This window comes from Muscardinus avellanarius (genome assembly GCF_963383645.1).
Source record: "Muscardinus avellanarius genome assembly, chromosome: 2".
NCBI classification, from domain to species: Eukaryota; Metazoa; Chordata; class Mammalia; order Rodentia; family Gliridae; genus Muscardinus; species Muscardinus avellanarius.
The window spans coordinates 20,076,545-20,092,252 of NC_137787.1; the positions used below are offsets into that span (position 1 = coordinate 20,076,545).

Genomic DNA, 15,708 nt, shown 5'->3' on the forward strand with positions numbered 1-15,708 from the left:
AGGGACGCTTACAACGCCTTCCCTCCCTCCAGCTCGCAGGGCGGCGGCTGGCGGCGCGATGGACCTGGCCGGGCTCCTGCTGGACGAGGAAGGCGCCTTCTCGCTCACCGGCTTCCAGGACTTCACGGTGAGCGCTGCCCTCCCACCCCCAGCCTCCCTGCGCGACGCCGGGTCCGGGCGCTCCCCCTCCGGGCGGAGCGGATCGCGAGCTCGCGGGCTTGCGGGGTCCGGACCGGGCGGCCGCTGCTATTGCAATGTCTACTCCAGGCCTGGCCTCTGGGGCCCGCGGGGTATGGGAAAAGAGGTAGGGGTGGCTGGACCCGGGGCCCCTCTCTGAGGCGCTTTTACCCGGAGCCCTCGGCGGGGGCGTTGCCTTCCTCCCCTGTGGACCTGGTTGCCTTTGGCAAACAATCCAGAGAACTCGAGGCTGGGTGGGTGGGGCTTGGGCCCCCTGGCTGTAAGTCTGGCAGTAGTCTTCCAGTCTGAATCTCCATCATACCCTTCCCTGCCCTTCACCCTTCACCACTCCTGCCTTGTTTCAGTTTCTCCCAGGACACCAGAAGCTGAGTGCCCGGATCCGAAGGAGACTGTACTATGGCTGGGATTGGGAGGCCGACTGCAGCCTGGAGGAGCTCTCCAGCCCTGTGGCAGGTTAGGCAGTGACTAGGCAAATGAGAAGCACAATGATAGGGTTGTCACTAGTCACCCAGCTGCCTTCGGGTTTACCCCAGCACTGTCTCATCATAGCTCATTGGCACTTGGCGTAAGAATGCAGGCTATGTTTCGTGTTCATTTACTCCACATGAGTAAACATCTCACAAATCCATCTTTTTTTTTTTTTTTTTTTTTTTTTGGTGCTGGGGGTGGAACACAGGTCTGTCACTTGCTAGGCAAGAGCTCTACCACTGAGCTATATCCCCCGAATGTCACTTTTTATTTGTATACCAGAAACTTAATTTTCTGTGTTTTCCAAGTAAATACGGCATGCTTATTTCTCAGATGAACATCAGTGAAAGACAAATGTAGGTTGAAAGACAAATAGCAGTTGACAGAGGAATAAGTCTTCCTGCCAGAAGGATCTGAAATTCAAACTTAGAATGGGCTTTTGTCAGCCAGGCGTGGTGGTGCACACTTGTAATCCCAATACTTGGGAGGCTGAGGTAGGAGGATCATGGGTTCCTAGCCAGCCTCAGCTTCTTAGTAAGGCCCTGTGCAACTTAGTGATACCCTGTTTCAAAAATAAGGAATAAAAAAATAGGGCTGGGGTATAGCTCAGAGATAGAATGCTCCTGGGTTCCATCCCCAGTACTGCTCCCCCCCCCAAAAAAAAAAAAAACCCATTGGGCTCTTGTCTTGGGAAAATTTGATCTCCAATTTTATTATTGTAGGCCTATTCCCAAGGCCTCAGATAATATAGATCTGGGTCTTCGTTGATAGCAGTGGAGATGGGTGAGGAGAGTTATTTGTTCACTCTGCCCTCCTTCTGTCCTCTGCAGACATTGCTGTGGAACTGCTCCAGAAGGCAGCCCCCAGCCCTATTCGTCGGCTCCAGAAGAAATATGTAGCTCATGTGTCTCGGTGAGCCTGGGATTGAGGGAACAGGATGAGAGTGTGTGGGCCTTACTGGGAGGGGGATTGTTTTCTCTAAAGAGAAGATAGAAAGGCAGGGATGAGTGGTGTAAGAGTTGCAAGAGCTGAAGGACCCTTGGGTTTAATTACTGATCTTTTCCACCTCGCAGGGAGGCATGCATCTCCCCGTGTGCTATGATGCTAGCTCTGGTGTACATTGAGCGGCTCCGGCACCGGAACCCGGACTACCTGCGGCACGTGTCATCCTCCGACTTGTTCTTGATCTCCATGGTACGCTGCCCTCTCCCCTTCATTACCCTGTTGAGCCAGGAGCCTGATGTGAGCTCTGCTGATGCAGCTTCTGGTTTTTCTGCAGATGGTGGCCAGTAAATACCTGTACGATGAGGGAGAGGAGGAGGAGGTCTTCAATGACGAGTGGGGCGCCGCTGGGGGCGTGGCTGTGCCCACCCTGAACGCCTTGGAGAGGGGCTTCCTGAGTGCCATGGTGAGGAGCTGTCCTCTGCCTTGCAGTTTCTTGAGCCATCTTTATCTTCCTTTTATCCATTGTTCTCTCTCAGCTTTCTGTTGTTTTTTTCATTTTTCTTTCTGCCTCTTCTTGTGCCTTTCTGTTGCTATCTTGTATCCCTCCAGAAGCTTCCTAGACTGATGAGGCCGGGAGTGAGTCCTCCCGTGCTCCTCCGGGGCCCCACAGGGCGCACTCTGGGTCAGAGCTTGTCATGTTGGCCTGAGTATTTACTTCCAACTTTCTCTGTCCATACACTTGGAGCTTCCTATGGAGGAAGACCATTCTCAGGAGTATTTTCTCCCCTTGCCCTTAATGGAGACTAGAATGTGGAACCAGCTATTTTACTTAAACACACACACACACACACACACACACACACACACACACACACACACACTGCACACAGCTATCGGGACAGTGGCACATGGTAGGTGGTGATGGTTGTACTTGTTGCCATGAATCTCGTTGTCAGGTAACTGGCTCACATCCAAGTCAGGTTTGTCTCTCCCTCTTCTCACCCACAGGATTGGCGTCTCTACACTGACCCTCGGGAGATCTTTGAGGTGCTGAACTGGCTGGAGAGCTGGTAGGTTCTAGGAATTGGGAAGAAGAACGGATTTATGCCGGGCGTGGTGGCGTACGCTTGTAATCCCCGCGCTTGGGAGGCAGAGACAGGAGGATCACGCAGGTTTGAAGCCAGCCGCGCGCACTGGCTTAGGAGACCCTGTTTCCAAATAAAAATGTAAAAATAGGTCTGGGAGTGTAGCCTGGAGATAGAAGGGCTTCCAGGAACCCCAGTACCACCAAAAAAAAAAAAAAAAAAAAAAAAGAAGAAGAACGGATTTAAGATTTGAGGCCTAAGCAATAGGAGGTAGAGATGAAGGACCCACTGAGGACGGGGAGGGGACACGAAAGAGAATTGCCCAACATGCTGGTTCCCAAGTCTGTTTGTCCTCCTTTGGGAGGGTAGGAGAAGCTTATTTAAAATATAGGTCTTGAGCTGGGCGTGGTGGCGCGCCCTTGTAATCCCAGCATTCAGGAGGTAGAGACTGGAGGACCGCGCCTCAGCTACTTAGCAAGGCCCTTTGCGACTCAGTGAGACACTATTTCAGAAAGTAAAAAAAAGACTAAAAAATAGGGCTGGGGGTGTAGCTTGGAGGTAGAATGCCCCTGGGTTCCATCCCCAGTATCGAAAAAAATAATAAATAAAAGTAAAATATGTCTTGGCTGGGCATGGTGACACATGCTTGTAATCCCAGTACTCTGGAGGCTAAGACAGGAGGATCACAAGTTTGAAGCCAGCCTCAGCAACTTAGTGAGACTTTGTTTCCAAATAAAAAATAAAAATAGGTCTGAGGGTATAACTCAGAGGTAGAAGGCCCCTGGGATCCATTCCCAGTAATCACATGCATTGCACACGTGCGTGCGCACGCACACACACACACACGCACGCACACACACATAAAATATAGGTCTCCTTCTACCTTCTGTTTCTGGATCCTTAGATACCCTAGGAGTCTGTACACTTAACCAGCTCTGCAGTGCTTTCTGGTGGGTCCTGAGGAATATGAGTTGTAGCCTCCCTTTCTCTTCTCCCTTTCCACTAGTGTGGCTGAGCAGCAGGGGCGGCGGCGGGGCTGGTACACGTACACAGACCTGTGTGTGCTCCTGGAGCAGCCAGCCTGGCAGCTAGCCCTGGGTTCCCTTTGCCAGCGGCTGGTTAAGGTGAGGAGGGGTTAGGAAGGGAGGGAACTTGCATGGGGTGGTATGTGGGGCGGGGTGTTGTAAAGCAAATGCCAAAAGGCTCAAGAGCCCAGGCTTGGAAATAGATGGGTGAGGGAGTATAGGGGACGATAGCAAACTCCAGCTCAAACACAGGTTTCTGGAGAAGAGGCATCTTGTATGTGTTAATGACAGTTGTCTGCCCGTTGCTTTCTTACCTTCTCTCCTGCAGCTGTCCTGCCTAGTAGCCGTGGCATATGTGAGCAGCGTGGCCCTGGCTGTGGCATCGGTGGCTGTAATACAGCAGTCCTTGGGGCTGTCCTGCAGCCCCCCACCTGGGCCCCCTGACCTTGGACTGGCCTCCAAGGGTCTCCTGGAACCCTGCATACCTTCTCCTGTGCCACTGCGCCTGTCGACTTCTGCTAATGTCTCCAACTGCCTGGAAGGCGATGGAGGGCCGAGTTCACTCTGGGGCAGTCTTCTGGCTTCATTGACTCCCCCACTGCTGCCTCCCCCAGACCCCCCTGCCCCGCCTACACTTCTTCATAGCTGCCCCCTTTGCCAGAAGCTCCAGAGGGACCCCCCAGCCTGCCGTGCTTGCCACCACCCCAACCATACAGTGCCCACTGGGCCTCCTAGCCCCTGGTACCATACTCACGGCCTGGCTCCACCCTGGCCCTGGAGCCCAGTGGCCCCCCCACTCCCCCAGCCCCAGCAGTGCTCCCTTTTCAGTGTCATGGAGCTAGCCCGCCTCAAGTCTTTCATTTTCCCAGGCTAGGTGGAATTCCAAGGAATGTGTTGGGGGATTTGGGAGTGCCTGAGAACCTGGAAGAGGAAGCTCGACTTAGATCCTTGCTACCTCTCTGGGTCCTTGGCTGATTCCTTGTCCTCCTAGATAGGAGCCTAAGGGGTTGTGGGACAGAAGGGCAGAAGGTCGGTCATTCATTCTCCTAGACCTCAGGTGGCTGGCTGCCTGGCTGGGGCAGTGATGGTGTCAGAGAAAGTTTTAGCTCAGTAAACAAGGGCATGTCACAGATGGCAGAGGGGAGGCCCCTCTACCTACCCAGGGCCCTTTTTAGACCTCTGCTTTCGAGTTTCTTAGGATGGAAGGGTAAAGGTGGGTGTGGGGAAAGTGGGTCAAGGAAAGAAAAGAAATGTTTACATGGGCCTGTGTGATGTCCCAGAGACAGGAGAGTCAGGGACTGATGGGGCAAAGGTGGGAGCTGCGGGAAAGGCTGGGTATGGCAGGAAAGCTTTTCCACACCCCTCCCTCGGTATAGTCTTAACACAGTCCAGGATTGCTGGGACCTTCAACCTTGGCCTTTTGTCTTCCAACCTTCTTAGAGCTCTGCTCGGAGGCTTCCCTCTCTTCTAGTTTCTCTCTGGGTGTTTTCTTCACAGGCCACTCTGGCCACCGCTTTGTATTTGGGTTTTTCACGCTTTTATAGAACTGAGATTTCAATAAACAGTTTTAGTTGCATGGCCTGGACTTTTCCTTCTGCGGCAGCCCGTAAAGATCTTTACTCCCCATGTCTTCCTACTTCCTGATCCTGTCGTCCTGCAAGTGTTTTCTCTGAGCCCCATTTCAGAACTTCTCTGTTGTTTGATAGCCATACACTCCCATTTCAAACTTCCCCTCGGCCCAGCTCCTAACACTCTGGGGCCCTAGCCCTGCGTGTTTGAGGTGCCACAAGGCATAAGTGGTGACCCATGCCTGGGGTTGACCTTGTGTGGCATGTTCTGAGTGAGCACCAGCCTGGTGGGACCAATTCATGTTTCCAGCACAGCCCCCGAGCTCCTTGAGTGCCCGTCCCAAGGGTACTGCTCTGTGCCCACCTCTTTACCAGGCTGATGCCAGCAGTGGTTGTGTTGTCAAAAGAAGGCTGAGGCTGGGTCATCTTTGGAAGAACAGGTTGTGTCCTTGGCCCGAGAGCACTTGGACTGCTGAGGATTGTCCACAGTAGTGTGGTACTTGCCCTGAGGGGGCATTCTGGAGGTGTATGGGCTAATTCGGGGTTGTCACAGAATTTGAGGGGATGCATGATGTCCTAAAATACACGATATCTTCCTTGCTATGAAGAATTACCAATATGAATTTTGGCCAACTAGCTGGTTATTACAGATGTGAAAGCCATGTTTATCTGAGCCTGGAACTTTTTTTCTTAGTGTGTTAACATGAAATTGTTTTTGCACATTTTGAAAAAGATTCGATTTGTCAAAAATGCACATCCATGTAGATTAAAATTACTTTGTTTTGTTCAGTGCTTTATCAAGAGTTTGTTTGCCATTTTGGAAAATCAGGTCACCAAGGTCAATACTGCTTGTGGTATCTGAGTTGTCAATAATATCATAATCGGCTGATACTGCAGCTGTCCCATCCAGTGGTTCTATGTATGGGTGTGAGGATTGACTTGCTCTGTTGTTTTCTGGTTTACACCCAAACTTGCACACATTCAAATAAATGTTATAAATTATTCTTCAGTCTCCTTTACATTAAAGCGATAACATTATATAAGGTTGTATTCGTTGTTATGTGGGATGTGGGGCATATTATCCATGAATTTCATTTTGAGGAAATACAAGAGGCCTGTTCTGAAATGGTTAAGAATGTGGTCTAATAGGGATGGTTGTGAATGGTGGTGGTGGGAAGGAATCGTTTGCAAAATCTCTCCAGGCTCTTTTCCTTTCCTCCCGAGCCTGATGTAAGAGCTGGAGATGAAGATTCTTGGGGGAGGGGTCCAGAACTCAGCTCCCGGGTTAATGGCTGATGGAATTTGCACAAGAGCTGGGCAAAGGTGAAAGGGCCCTGTCCTGCCCCCAAACCCTCATCTCTTCCTCTCCGCTTCATTGATACCTCAGGCCCCTCCCCATTCCAGGCAGCTAATTCACCCAAGCTCCCACCTGACCTCTTAACTACTTAGTCTACTTAACTGTGGCCCCGGGCAGCCAAGGCACCCAAAGTCAGAGCAGCATGAGCCGATCATCCCTCCATCCCATCCCACTCCAGTCTGTGGGCTCCCAGAACGCCCTGGCTCCCCCACCACCACTGCCCGTTCCCCAGAATCCCTCGTCCCGCTCTTGGGGTTCTCGGTGTGGACCTTCCACCTGGTGCCTCAGCTGTCTTCTGGCTCTGCAGGTAGGAAGTAGAGATGCCAGAGTTGGTGCTGGCTGAAGGGGGCTCTTGGGAGGGAGTTCATATGACCTGAGAAGCCCTCTAGAAATAGGCACTTTCACCTACTTCTGAAGACTCCCTCCCTGTTCCTTGACCTGCAGCATTTCCTGGTCCTGGCTTCTCTGCTGTGTGCCTCCCACCAGCTCCTGCTTCACAGTCTCCCCCCAGGAGGACTCTCATACTCCCCGGGGCAGCTCCTGGCCGCCAGCTTCTTTTCATGTGGTGTGTCTACGGTCCTGCAAACTGGAATGGGGAGCAGGTGAGAGGCCCCCTGGGGAGAGGGTCCGTCCCAGGGGTGGAAGAGAGGGCAAGGCCTGTTGGCTGCCGCGGGTCCAGACCATCTAGAACTGCCGTTCCTACAGGCTGCCTCTCATCCAGGCTCCATCCTTAGAGTTCCTTATCCCTGCTCTGGTGCTGACCAGACAGCCGCTTCCTCTGGCCACCCAGATACCTAGCAATGGTGAGTACGGCACCCTGTTTGTGGTGCAGCAGGGCGGGAGGGTGGTAGAGTGCTCATCTAAGCACACGTGTTGAGTGGGGTGCAGGACTGCGGTTGGGCAGTAGTGGGGCTGTCAGGCACTGGGTCGCCGCCAGGCACTCATGAGAACGGAAGAGCAATGTCTTCATTCCATTTCCCTTTCTCCTCTCTGTGTCCCAAACTCGCCCTAGCCTCCCTCATGTTGCACCTGTGTAGGGGGCCTGGTTGCCACAGCCTGGAGCTCTGGAACACTTCTCTCCGAGAGGTGAGTACTGGGAGATGGGAAGCAGGAGGGATAGGGCAGCTCAGGATCCGGGAGGGATTGTTTCCGTTATGCCGGGACTGAGAGGTCCTGTGTGAAGGAACTGGGGCAGGGACGCGTCCCTGGAATAAGGAAGTTCTGGCTGAGGTCAACTTGACTAAACATAAAGTTTTCTCTCCATCCTCTCCTTTACTCTCCCAGGTGTCAGGGGCGGTGGTGGTATCCGGGTTGCTGCAGGGCATCCTGGGATTGCTGGGGGGGCCTGGCCTCCTGTTCCCCCACTGTGGACCCCTGGTGCTGGCCCCCAGCCTGGTTGTGGCAGGGCTCTCCGCCCATAGGGAGGTGGCCCAGTTCTGCTCTGCTCACTGGGGCCTAGCCTTGCTGTACGTGAGTCCGGACAGGCGTGGAATGGTGCCTAGTGTGGTGTGCGGGGCTGGGGGAGGACAGAGCTGCTGGCCCTTTCACAGTCAGCAGCAACCTGGCGGGGATAGCCCTTTTCAGATTTGGAATCCAGGGTTTTTCCTTGAGTCACCTGTCCCCCTGATGTTCACATGGTCTCTTGCTGTGCCCCAGGTGGCCCCTTCCCCTTTCATGGGGCTTTCTTCTCTAGGCCCTCTTCTGTGATATCCTGGCCACTCCCACCTCCACGGCCATCCCTCAGGAGTCTGCTACTTCCTTCCCCTAGAACTGCTTCTCTCACCTAGGCTTATCCTGCTCATGGTGGTCTGTTCTCAGCACCTGGGTGCCTGCCAGGTGCCCCCGCGCTCCTGGAGACCAACTTCAACCTCTTCAGCTCCCATTCACATCCCCGCCTTGCGGCTCCTCTCAGTACGTGGGGGTCTGGGCAGCTGAGGTTAGGAGGGCTGTCATGGGACACCCCCCCAGTACCCTATACGGGCTTCCGTCTACCCACCAAGGCTGGCTCAGGTTCTGGGGAGGGAGGGCTCTTTTCCATCTGGTCTTGCCCTTCAGGTGCTGATCCCTGTGGCCTGTGTGTGGATCATCTCTGCCCTTCTGGGGCTCGGCGTTACCCCGCTGCAGCTGTCTGTCCCCAGCAAGGCGCCGTGGATTTGGCTACCTCACCCAGGTAGGGTTATACCGAGGCTCTCATTCTCTTGCTCAAATCAAGATACCTTTCCTTGAACTCGAGTGTGTGTGTGTGTGTGTGTGTGTGTGTGTGTGTGTGTGTGTTACTGGGGATTGAACCACAGGACATTCTATCTCTGACATATACTCCTAGCCTTGTTTTATTTTTAATTAATTAATTTTTGCTGTATTGGGGTTGGAACCCAGGGGAATTCTACCTTTGAACTATACCCCCAGCCCTATTTTTTATTCTATATATATATTTATTTTTTTTCTTCACTTTACTGGGGATGGAACCCCCCTGGGGGGGGCATTTTACCTCCGAGCTACATCTCTAGCCCTATTTTTTAAAATTTTGAAACAGGGTCTCACTGAATTGCAAAGGGCCTCACTAAGAAGCTGAGGCTGTCTTCGAACCCCAATCCTCTATTCTTTATTTTGAAACAAGGTCTCCTTGAGTTGCAAAGGGGCTCACTAGGTAGCTGAGGCTCTCTTCGAACAGCAGTTCTCCTGTCTTAGCTTCCTAAATGCTGGGATTTCAAGCGTGTGCCACCACACCTGGCCTGTTTTATTTTTATTTTGAAACTGGGTCTCACTAGGTTGATGAGACCCTCACTACTTGCTGAGGCTGTCTTTGAACCTGTGATCCTCCTGCCTTAGCCTCCCAAGGGAGGAATTACAAGCATGTGCCACCACGCCCAGCTCTGTCTGTACTCAAGATTTAATAAGTTTCAATTTTTTGTGTGTGGTATTGGGGATAGAACCCAGGGGCATTGTACCTCCAAGCTATACCCCCAGCCCTATTCTTTATTCTTTATTATTATTATTTTTTGCACTGTGGATGGAACCCAGGGGCATTCGACCTCTGAGCTACACCCCCTGCCCTAATTTTTATTATTTTATTTTGAAATCGGGTCTCACTGAGTTGTAGAGGGGCTCACTAAGTAGCTGATACTGTCCTTGAACCACAATCCTCCGGTCTCAGTTCCAAAATGCTGGGATTACAAGTGTGTGCCACCACACCTGGCTTAATAGATTTCATTTCTGGGTTAAACTTTGTTTTCTCAAAGCACACAAGAAAGAGCAATTGCCAACCTGGGGACAATTCCAGCCCCAAATAAAATGCACATGTTTTATTTGGGTCAGTGTCAAGAGACACATTAGTAGTTTCTGCCAGCCCCAATACTCACTCCTAACACTTCTTACCTAATTTATATGTTTATATTACCATTATCCATGGGAATTTTTTTTTTGGGGGGGTGGAACCCAGGGGCTTTCTACCTCCGGGCTATACTCCCCAACCTATTTTATATTTTATTTGGAAACAGGGTCTCACTAAGTTGCTGAGAGCCTCACTAAGTAGCTGAGGCTGGCTTTGAACCTGTGTGATCCTCCTGTCTCAGCCTCCCAAGTGCAGTGATTACAAGCGTGCGCCACCACGCCTGGCTTACCCATGGGTATTTTTTTTTTCTTCTTCTGGTACTGGGAATTGAACCAAGGGACCTACTACCTACAGCCCCATTTTTTAAAAATTTGAAACAGGGTCTTATTAAGTTGCTGAGGCTTGTCTCGAACCTGCGATCCTCCCACCTCGGCCTCCCAAGTGCTGGAAGTATAGGGATGTGCGACCACGCCCAGCTTTCATGGGCATTGTATGGTGATCTGTGTAAAAGACTGCTTTTGAGGCACTGTGTGTGAAATCTGCTCATTGATCTGTTTATTTAAGTGGTGCTGGGGATCAAGTCCAGGGCCTCACAATGCTAGGCAAGCACTCTACCACTGAGACACACTGCCAACTCATCACTCATCGATTTAATACACGTCTGTTGAATATTGATCATGTGCTAGGCACACAGTAGGGAAGTGATACACATGATAGACATGGCACCTGCCTTCATGGAGCTGACAGTCTGTTGAGGAATATATACACGAATCAAATAATCAAGTAAGTAAGTGTGAAACTGTTACTGTAGGAAGTGTGCTCAAGGGGGTCTGTATTGTGTGGTGAGAGCTAATAATGGGGAACTTGACATTACCAGGGAGGTATGGACATGTGTTCTTGACAGTGGTCATTGAGCTGAGATGTGAAAGTTGAGTAGGAGCCAGCTGGACAGGAGACATGAGGGAAGCGCATTGTAGGTGGAGAGGAGGGAATATGCAAAGACTGTATGGTGGCCATGAACACTGCAAGTCCAGAGCCTACGACAAGGACAGTGTGTCTGGAGAGAGGGATCTGGCATGGAGAGAGGTAGATGGGACTGGAGAGAGAGGTAAGGGTCCGACAAAAGATCCTGTAGACCATGCCAAAGGGATGGGTCTTTCTTTTTAGAATTCAGGGGTTTTTCCCAAGACATCTTCTAAGACATTGGGGCCTCTAGGATTCTGATAGCACAGGCCATTGGTGGAAGAGGGATGCTCCAGGCTTGAGTCTGGCCTTGAGGTGGTCCCTTTTCCCTCTGCAGGTGAGTGGGACTGGCCCTTGCTGACGCCCAGGGCGCTGACTGCAGGCATCTCCATGGCCTTGGCAGCCTCCACCAGCTCCCTGGGCTGCTATGCCCTGTGTGGCCAGCTGCTGGGTCTGCCGCCTCCACCTCCGCATGCCTGCAACCGAGGGCTGAGCCTGGAGGGGCTGGGAAGTGTGCTGGCTGGGCTGCTAGGAAGCCCTATGGGCACAGCATCCAGTTTCCCCAATGTGGGCACAGTGAGTCTTTTCCAGGTATGTGGATCTGGGAGAGGAATGGGGAACTGGATGTGCATGAGGGAGAAGTGAACTCGCAGATTGGTTGCCAGCTGTGCCCAACACTCAGCAGGCAGTTCCCATCAGTGACCTCACTTAGGGAGGTGCCTAGAGGTGCTAAGGAACTATGAGTGGGGGAAGACAATAGGTCACCACACCACGACACTCAGCCAAGGCCGGGGTTCCAGTGAAGAGCAAGTTCGATAAAGTCATGCTCTCTTGGGAAGAAGAAAAAGTAAGTAAGATAATTTCAGAGTGATATGTGTGACGGAATCAAGGCTGTGGAATGGTGGCTGAGTAAGGAGGAACCTTTAGATAGAGCGGTCAGGAAGCTTCTTGGAAGGGTAACATTAAAGTTGGGATCTGAACAATGAGAAAGTATTAGCTAGGCAAAGACCTGGAGCAGTCCACAGATATGGCTGTGATTTCTTACATCTCTTCTTCACACAGGCTGGATCTCGGCAAGTGGCATACTTAGTGGGGCTGCTCTGTATGGGGCTTGGGCTCTCCCCCAGACTTGCTCAGGTCCTCACCACCATCCCGCTGCCTGTGCTTGGTGAGTGGGTATATTGGCAGGATTGGTAGTGAAACAGTACCCTTCAGGATGGGCTCCATCAATCCATTAGGCTGGCACCTTTTCTCTCTAAATAGCCTTGATGGGTGGATATGAACATAGGTCAGCTGTTCTCATTTTCTCAGCCCAACATCTTGGCCTCTTGAATGAGCTTCTGGACCTCTTGCAGAATTAGAAACAAGCCCTCTGGTTGTCTTTTCATCACGACCCTCCTGCCCTGCAGTACCTTGTGCTGTGACCTCTCCTCCAATCCCCTTGATCTCTTCTGTATGAAACAGGTGGGGTGCTGGGGGTGACCCAGGCTGTGGTTCTGTCTGCTGGATTCTCCAGTTTCCACCTGGCTGACATTGACTCTGGGCGGAATGTCTTCATTGTGGGCTTTTCCATCTTCATGGCCCTGCTGCTGCCAAGATGGTTTCGGGAAGCCCCGGACCCACCCAACACAGGTGAGTGGAATGGAGAGGGAAAGAGGAATTGCTCAGTGGTGGAAAAGTGAGTGGTTGAGGCTTTGGGCTCTCTGACTCTTTTTTTTTTTTTTGGTGGTACTGGGGTTCCTGGAAGCCCTTCTACCTCCGGGCTACACTCCCAGACCTATTTTTACATTTTTTTTTTTAAAATTTGGAAACAGGGTCTCCTAAACCAGCGCGCACGGCTGGCTTCGAACCTGCGTGATCCTCCTGTCTCTGCCTCCCAAGCGTGGGGATTACAAGCGTGCATCACCACTCCCGGCCTCTCTGACTCTTGGCCCTACACTTTTCTGGGCTTTGGTATAAGTAGCTTATTCATTTGTTTAAAAAAGCATTTATTGAGCTGGGTGTGGTGGCACACGCTTGTAATCTCAGTACTTGGGAGGTTGAGACAAGAGAATTGTAGGTTCAAAGCCAGCCTTGGCAACTCAGCCAGGCTTTCAGCAACCTAGTGAGACCCTGTTTCCAAAATAAAATTGGAGCCAGGCATGGTGGTGCACGCTTGTAATCCCAGCATTTGGGAGGCTGAGACAGGAGGATCGCGATTCATGGATAGCCTCAGCTACTTAGTGAATCCCTTTGCAACTCAGTGAGACTCTATTTCAAAATAAAGAATAAAAAACAGGGCTGGGGGAGTAGCTCAGAGGTAGAATGACCCTGGGTTCCATCACCAGTACCGCCATAATCATCATCATCATCATCATCATCATCAGGCTGAGGGTATAGCTTAGAGGTAGAAATGTTTCTGGGTTCAGTCCCTAGTACCAAATTATATATATATATATTTAAATTGGGTGCCATGCTAAACACTGGGGATACAAAGATTCTTCTAGATGTTGTAGTCTAGTAAAAGAGATGATGTATGCAGGGAAATAAAAGAAGGGTCAAAGAGCTGTGGTACTTAGTGGTGAGAGAAGTGGCTTATTTTTGAGGTGATCAGGTAACATAGAGTTGGTCTTGAAGGATAGTATGAGGGTCATTTTTTTTTTTTTTTTTTTTTTGGCTGTACTGGGGATGGAACCCAGGGGCATTGTACCTTTGAGCTACACCCCTAGCCCTATTTTTTAGTCTTTTATAAAATTTTGAAACAAGGTTTCACTGAGTTGTGAAGAGCCTTCCTGAGTAGCTGAGGCTGTCCGTGAACCGAGACCCTCTAGTCTCCGCCTCCCAATCCTTTTTTTTATTGGTACAGTGAAGTTATACATCATAGGTTCAAAGTGATACAAACATACGTGCACATAGCTCTCGGTGTATAGAAAATCGTGGAGGAACCATCATAAACAAAGACATAGAAGTAAGAAGTCTTAGAGTATGTCTCAAGAGCAGCAAATAGCTAGTCTAGGGCAGTGGTTTCTAATGGGGGGGGTGATTTTGTCCCCTGAGGGACATTTAGCCATGTCTGGAGACATTTTTGGCTGCTATAAGTATGGGAAGATTGCTACTGGTATTTAGTACATAGAGAGACGTTGCTAAATATCCTATAACACACTAGATATGGTGGTACATGCCTGTAATCCTAGCTACTAGGGAGGCTGAGGCAGGAGGATCACAAGCTCAAGGCCAGGCTTGGCAAGTTAGCAAGACCCTGTCTCAAAATTAAAAAAAAAAATGGTTGGGGATGTAGCTCAGTAATAAGAGCACTCCTGGGTTCAATTCTCAGCACTACCCCCCCCCCCACACACACACAGTCAAGGCAGATCCTTGAGGGTATACCGATGCTCAGAAGATAGATGTTGAGCAGGAGTCCTATGGGAAGGGCCTGAGTGTAGGAAATGGAGAAGGACAAAAGGTAAAGGTGATGGAATGACAATTCAGAAAGGTCAGTCCTTATTCCAAGACTTAGGTTTAGGTCTGGAAGGATGACTCCCTGGCCTTGGGTAGCGTCAGATTTCCCTTCCTGCCTGGTCCCATCCCCTTGTAGGCTGGAGCTCCTTGGATGTGTTACTGCTCTCGCTCCTGGCAGAGCCCATCTTCCTGGCTGGATTCTTAGGATTCTTCCTGGAGAATACCATTTCTGGTAAGTTGAGGTCAGACCCTAGCAGATTGGGATGTTGGCCAGGAAGTCACTCCCTGGGTTGGTAATGACCTGATGAACCTTTCTTTTGTAGGTACACAGCTTGAGCGTGGCCTAGGTCCAGGAAAGTTATCTTCTTTTGCTTCCCCAAAGATTCAAATACGTCAGAAGTCCAGGATCAAATCTACTCAAGAGTATAGGCTTCCTTTCTCCATCCAGAATCAGTGTTCCTGTATTTCCCAGCCTTTTCACTGCCTCTGCCCAATGCCTGAAGATCCTGGAAATGAAGAAGGAGGGCCCTCTGAGCCAGGAGAGACTGCAGACTTGTTGCCTGACTCTGGAGAGCCATGTCCTGCATCTAGCAGTGAAGGGCTTAGGTCTCAGTAATTACTAGGATTCCTATTTATGCTTTCATTAGTTTAGCCCTAACTCTCAGCTTAATGGAGAATCAGCTCTACAACTGGAAAGGGTGTGTATATGTGTGTGTGTGTGTGTGTGTGTGTGTGTGTGTGTGAGAGAGAGAGAGAGAGAGAGAGAGAGAGAGAGAGAGAGAGAAAGAGATGTGTGCCCACCTCGAGGTCCCATTTCCCAATAGGATGGGTTGCCTTTCCTTCTTTTAATTAAGATGGTTACAGAGCAGGTACCATAGTTTAGTGGATCATGAATGAACACAAATTTGCTTATGAACTATCAGTGCCACTTGAACCCTAGCATTCACTTAATATTAGGTGCCTCTTATATACAAGGTCCTAGAACTACAGATTTGGATAGGACAGAGTCCCTGCACTTTCCAGGCACTTAGGGTTTAAAAAGACCTATAGAGTTCCTAACTAACATGCAAAGCAGAGACGATGTGTAATAAAGATTACAATAATGCCTTGGGAACAAAGAGGAAGAAGCAATTCATTCAGGGGATAGTGGGAAAGGCTTTATGACAGTGGTACTGAGGGGATCCTTGACAAGTAAGGAGGATTTGGAGCTTTAGGATGGGTTGAGGAGTTTTGAGTCTCTCAGTGGTGATGGATCATAGACATGGGGGTTCACGAAGGGGACAAATGAGGCAGAAGAGGTAAAGGATGAGGTCAGAATAAAGTTCTTATG

The 15,708-nt window shown here is 50.6% G+C and overlaps 2 protein-coding genes across 2 annotated transcripts; both read left to right on the forward strand.

The window, feature by feature from the left end:
- Window positions 1–40: 40 nt before the first annotated feature.
- On the forward strand, window positions 41–4,595 carry CNPPD1 (cyclin Pas1/PHO80 domain containing 1; the record flags this gene model as incomplete). The annotated part of the gene is made up of 8 exons (XM_080690254.1): window positions 41–127; window positions 543–651; window positions 1,497–1,578; window positions 1,740–1,860; window positions 1,946–2,074; window positions 2,620–2,681; window positions 3,703–3,820; window positions 4,050–4,595. Exons 1-8 carry the CDS (start codon window positions 59–61, stop codon window positions 4,593–4,595), a joined length of 1,236 nt encoding a protein of 411 aa, XP_080546380.1. The 5' UTR covers window positions 41–58.
- A 2,193-nt stretch (window positions 4,596–6,788) lies between these two features.
- Window positions 6,789–14,994, forward strand: SLC23A3 (solute carrier family 23 member 3; the record flags this gene model as incomplete). The annotated part of the gene is made up of 12 exons (XM_080689226.1): window positions 6,789–6,953; window positions 7,091–7,248; window positions 7,352–7,449; window positions 7,659–7,732; window positions 7,931–8,112; window positions 8,434–8,557; window positions 8,702–8,816; window positions 11,278–11,531; window positions 12,003–12,108; window positions 12,405–12,572; window positions 14,515–14,610; window positions 14,702–14,994. 12 exons carry the CDS (start codon window positions 6,789–6,791, stop codon window positions 14,992–14,994), a joined length of 1,833 nt encoding a protein of 610 aa, XP_080545352.1.
- Window positions 14,995–15,708: the final 714 nt, after the last annotated feature.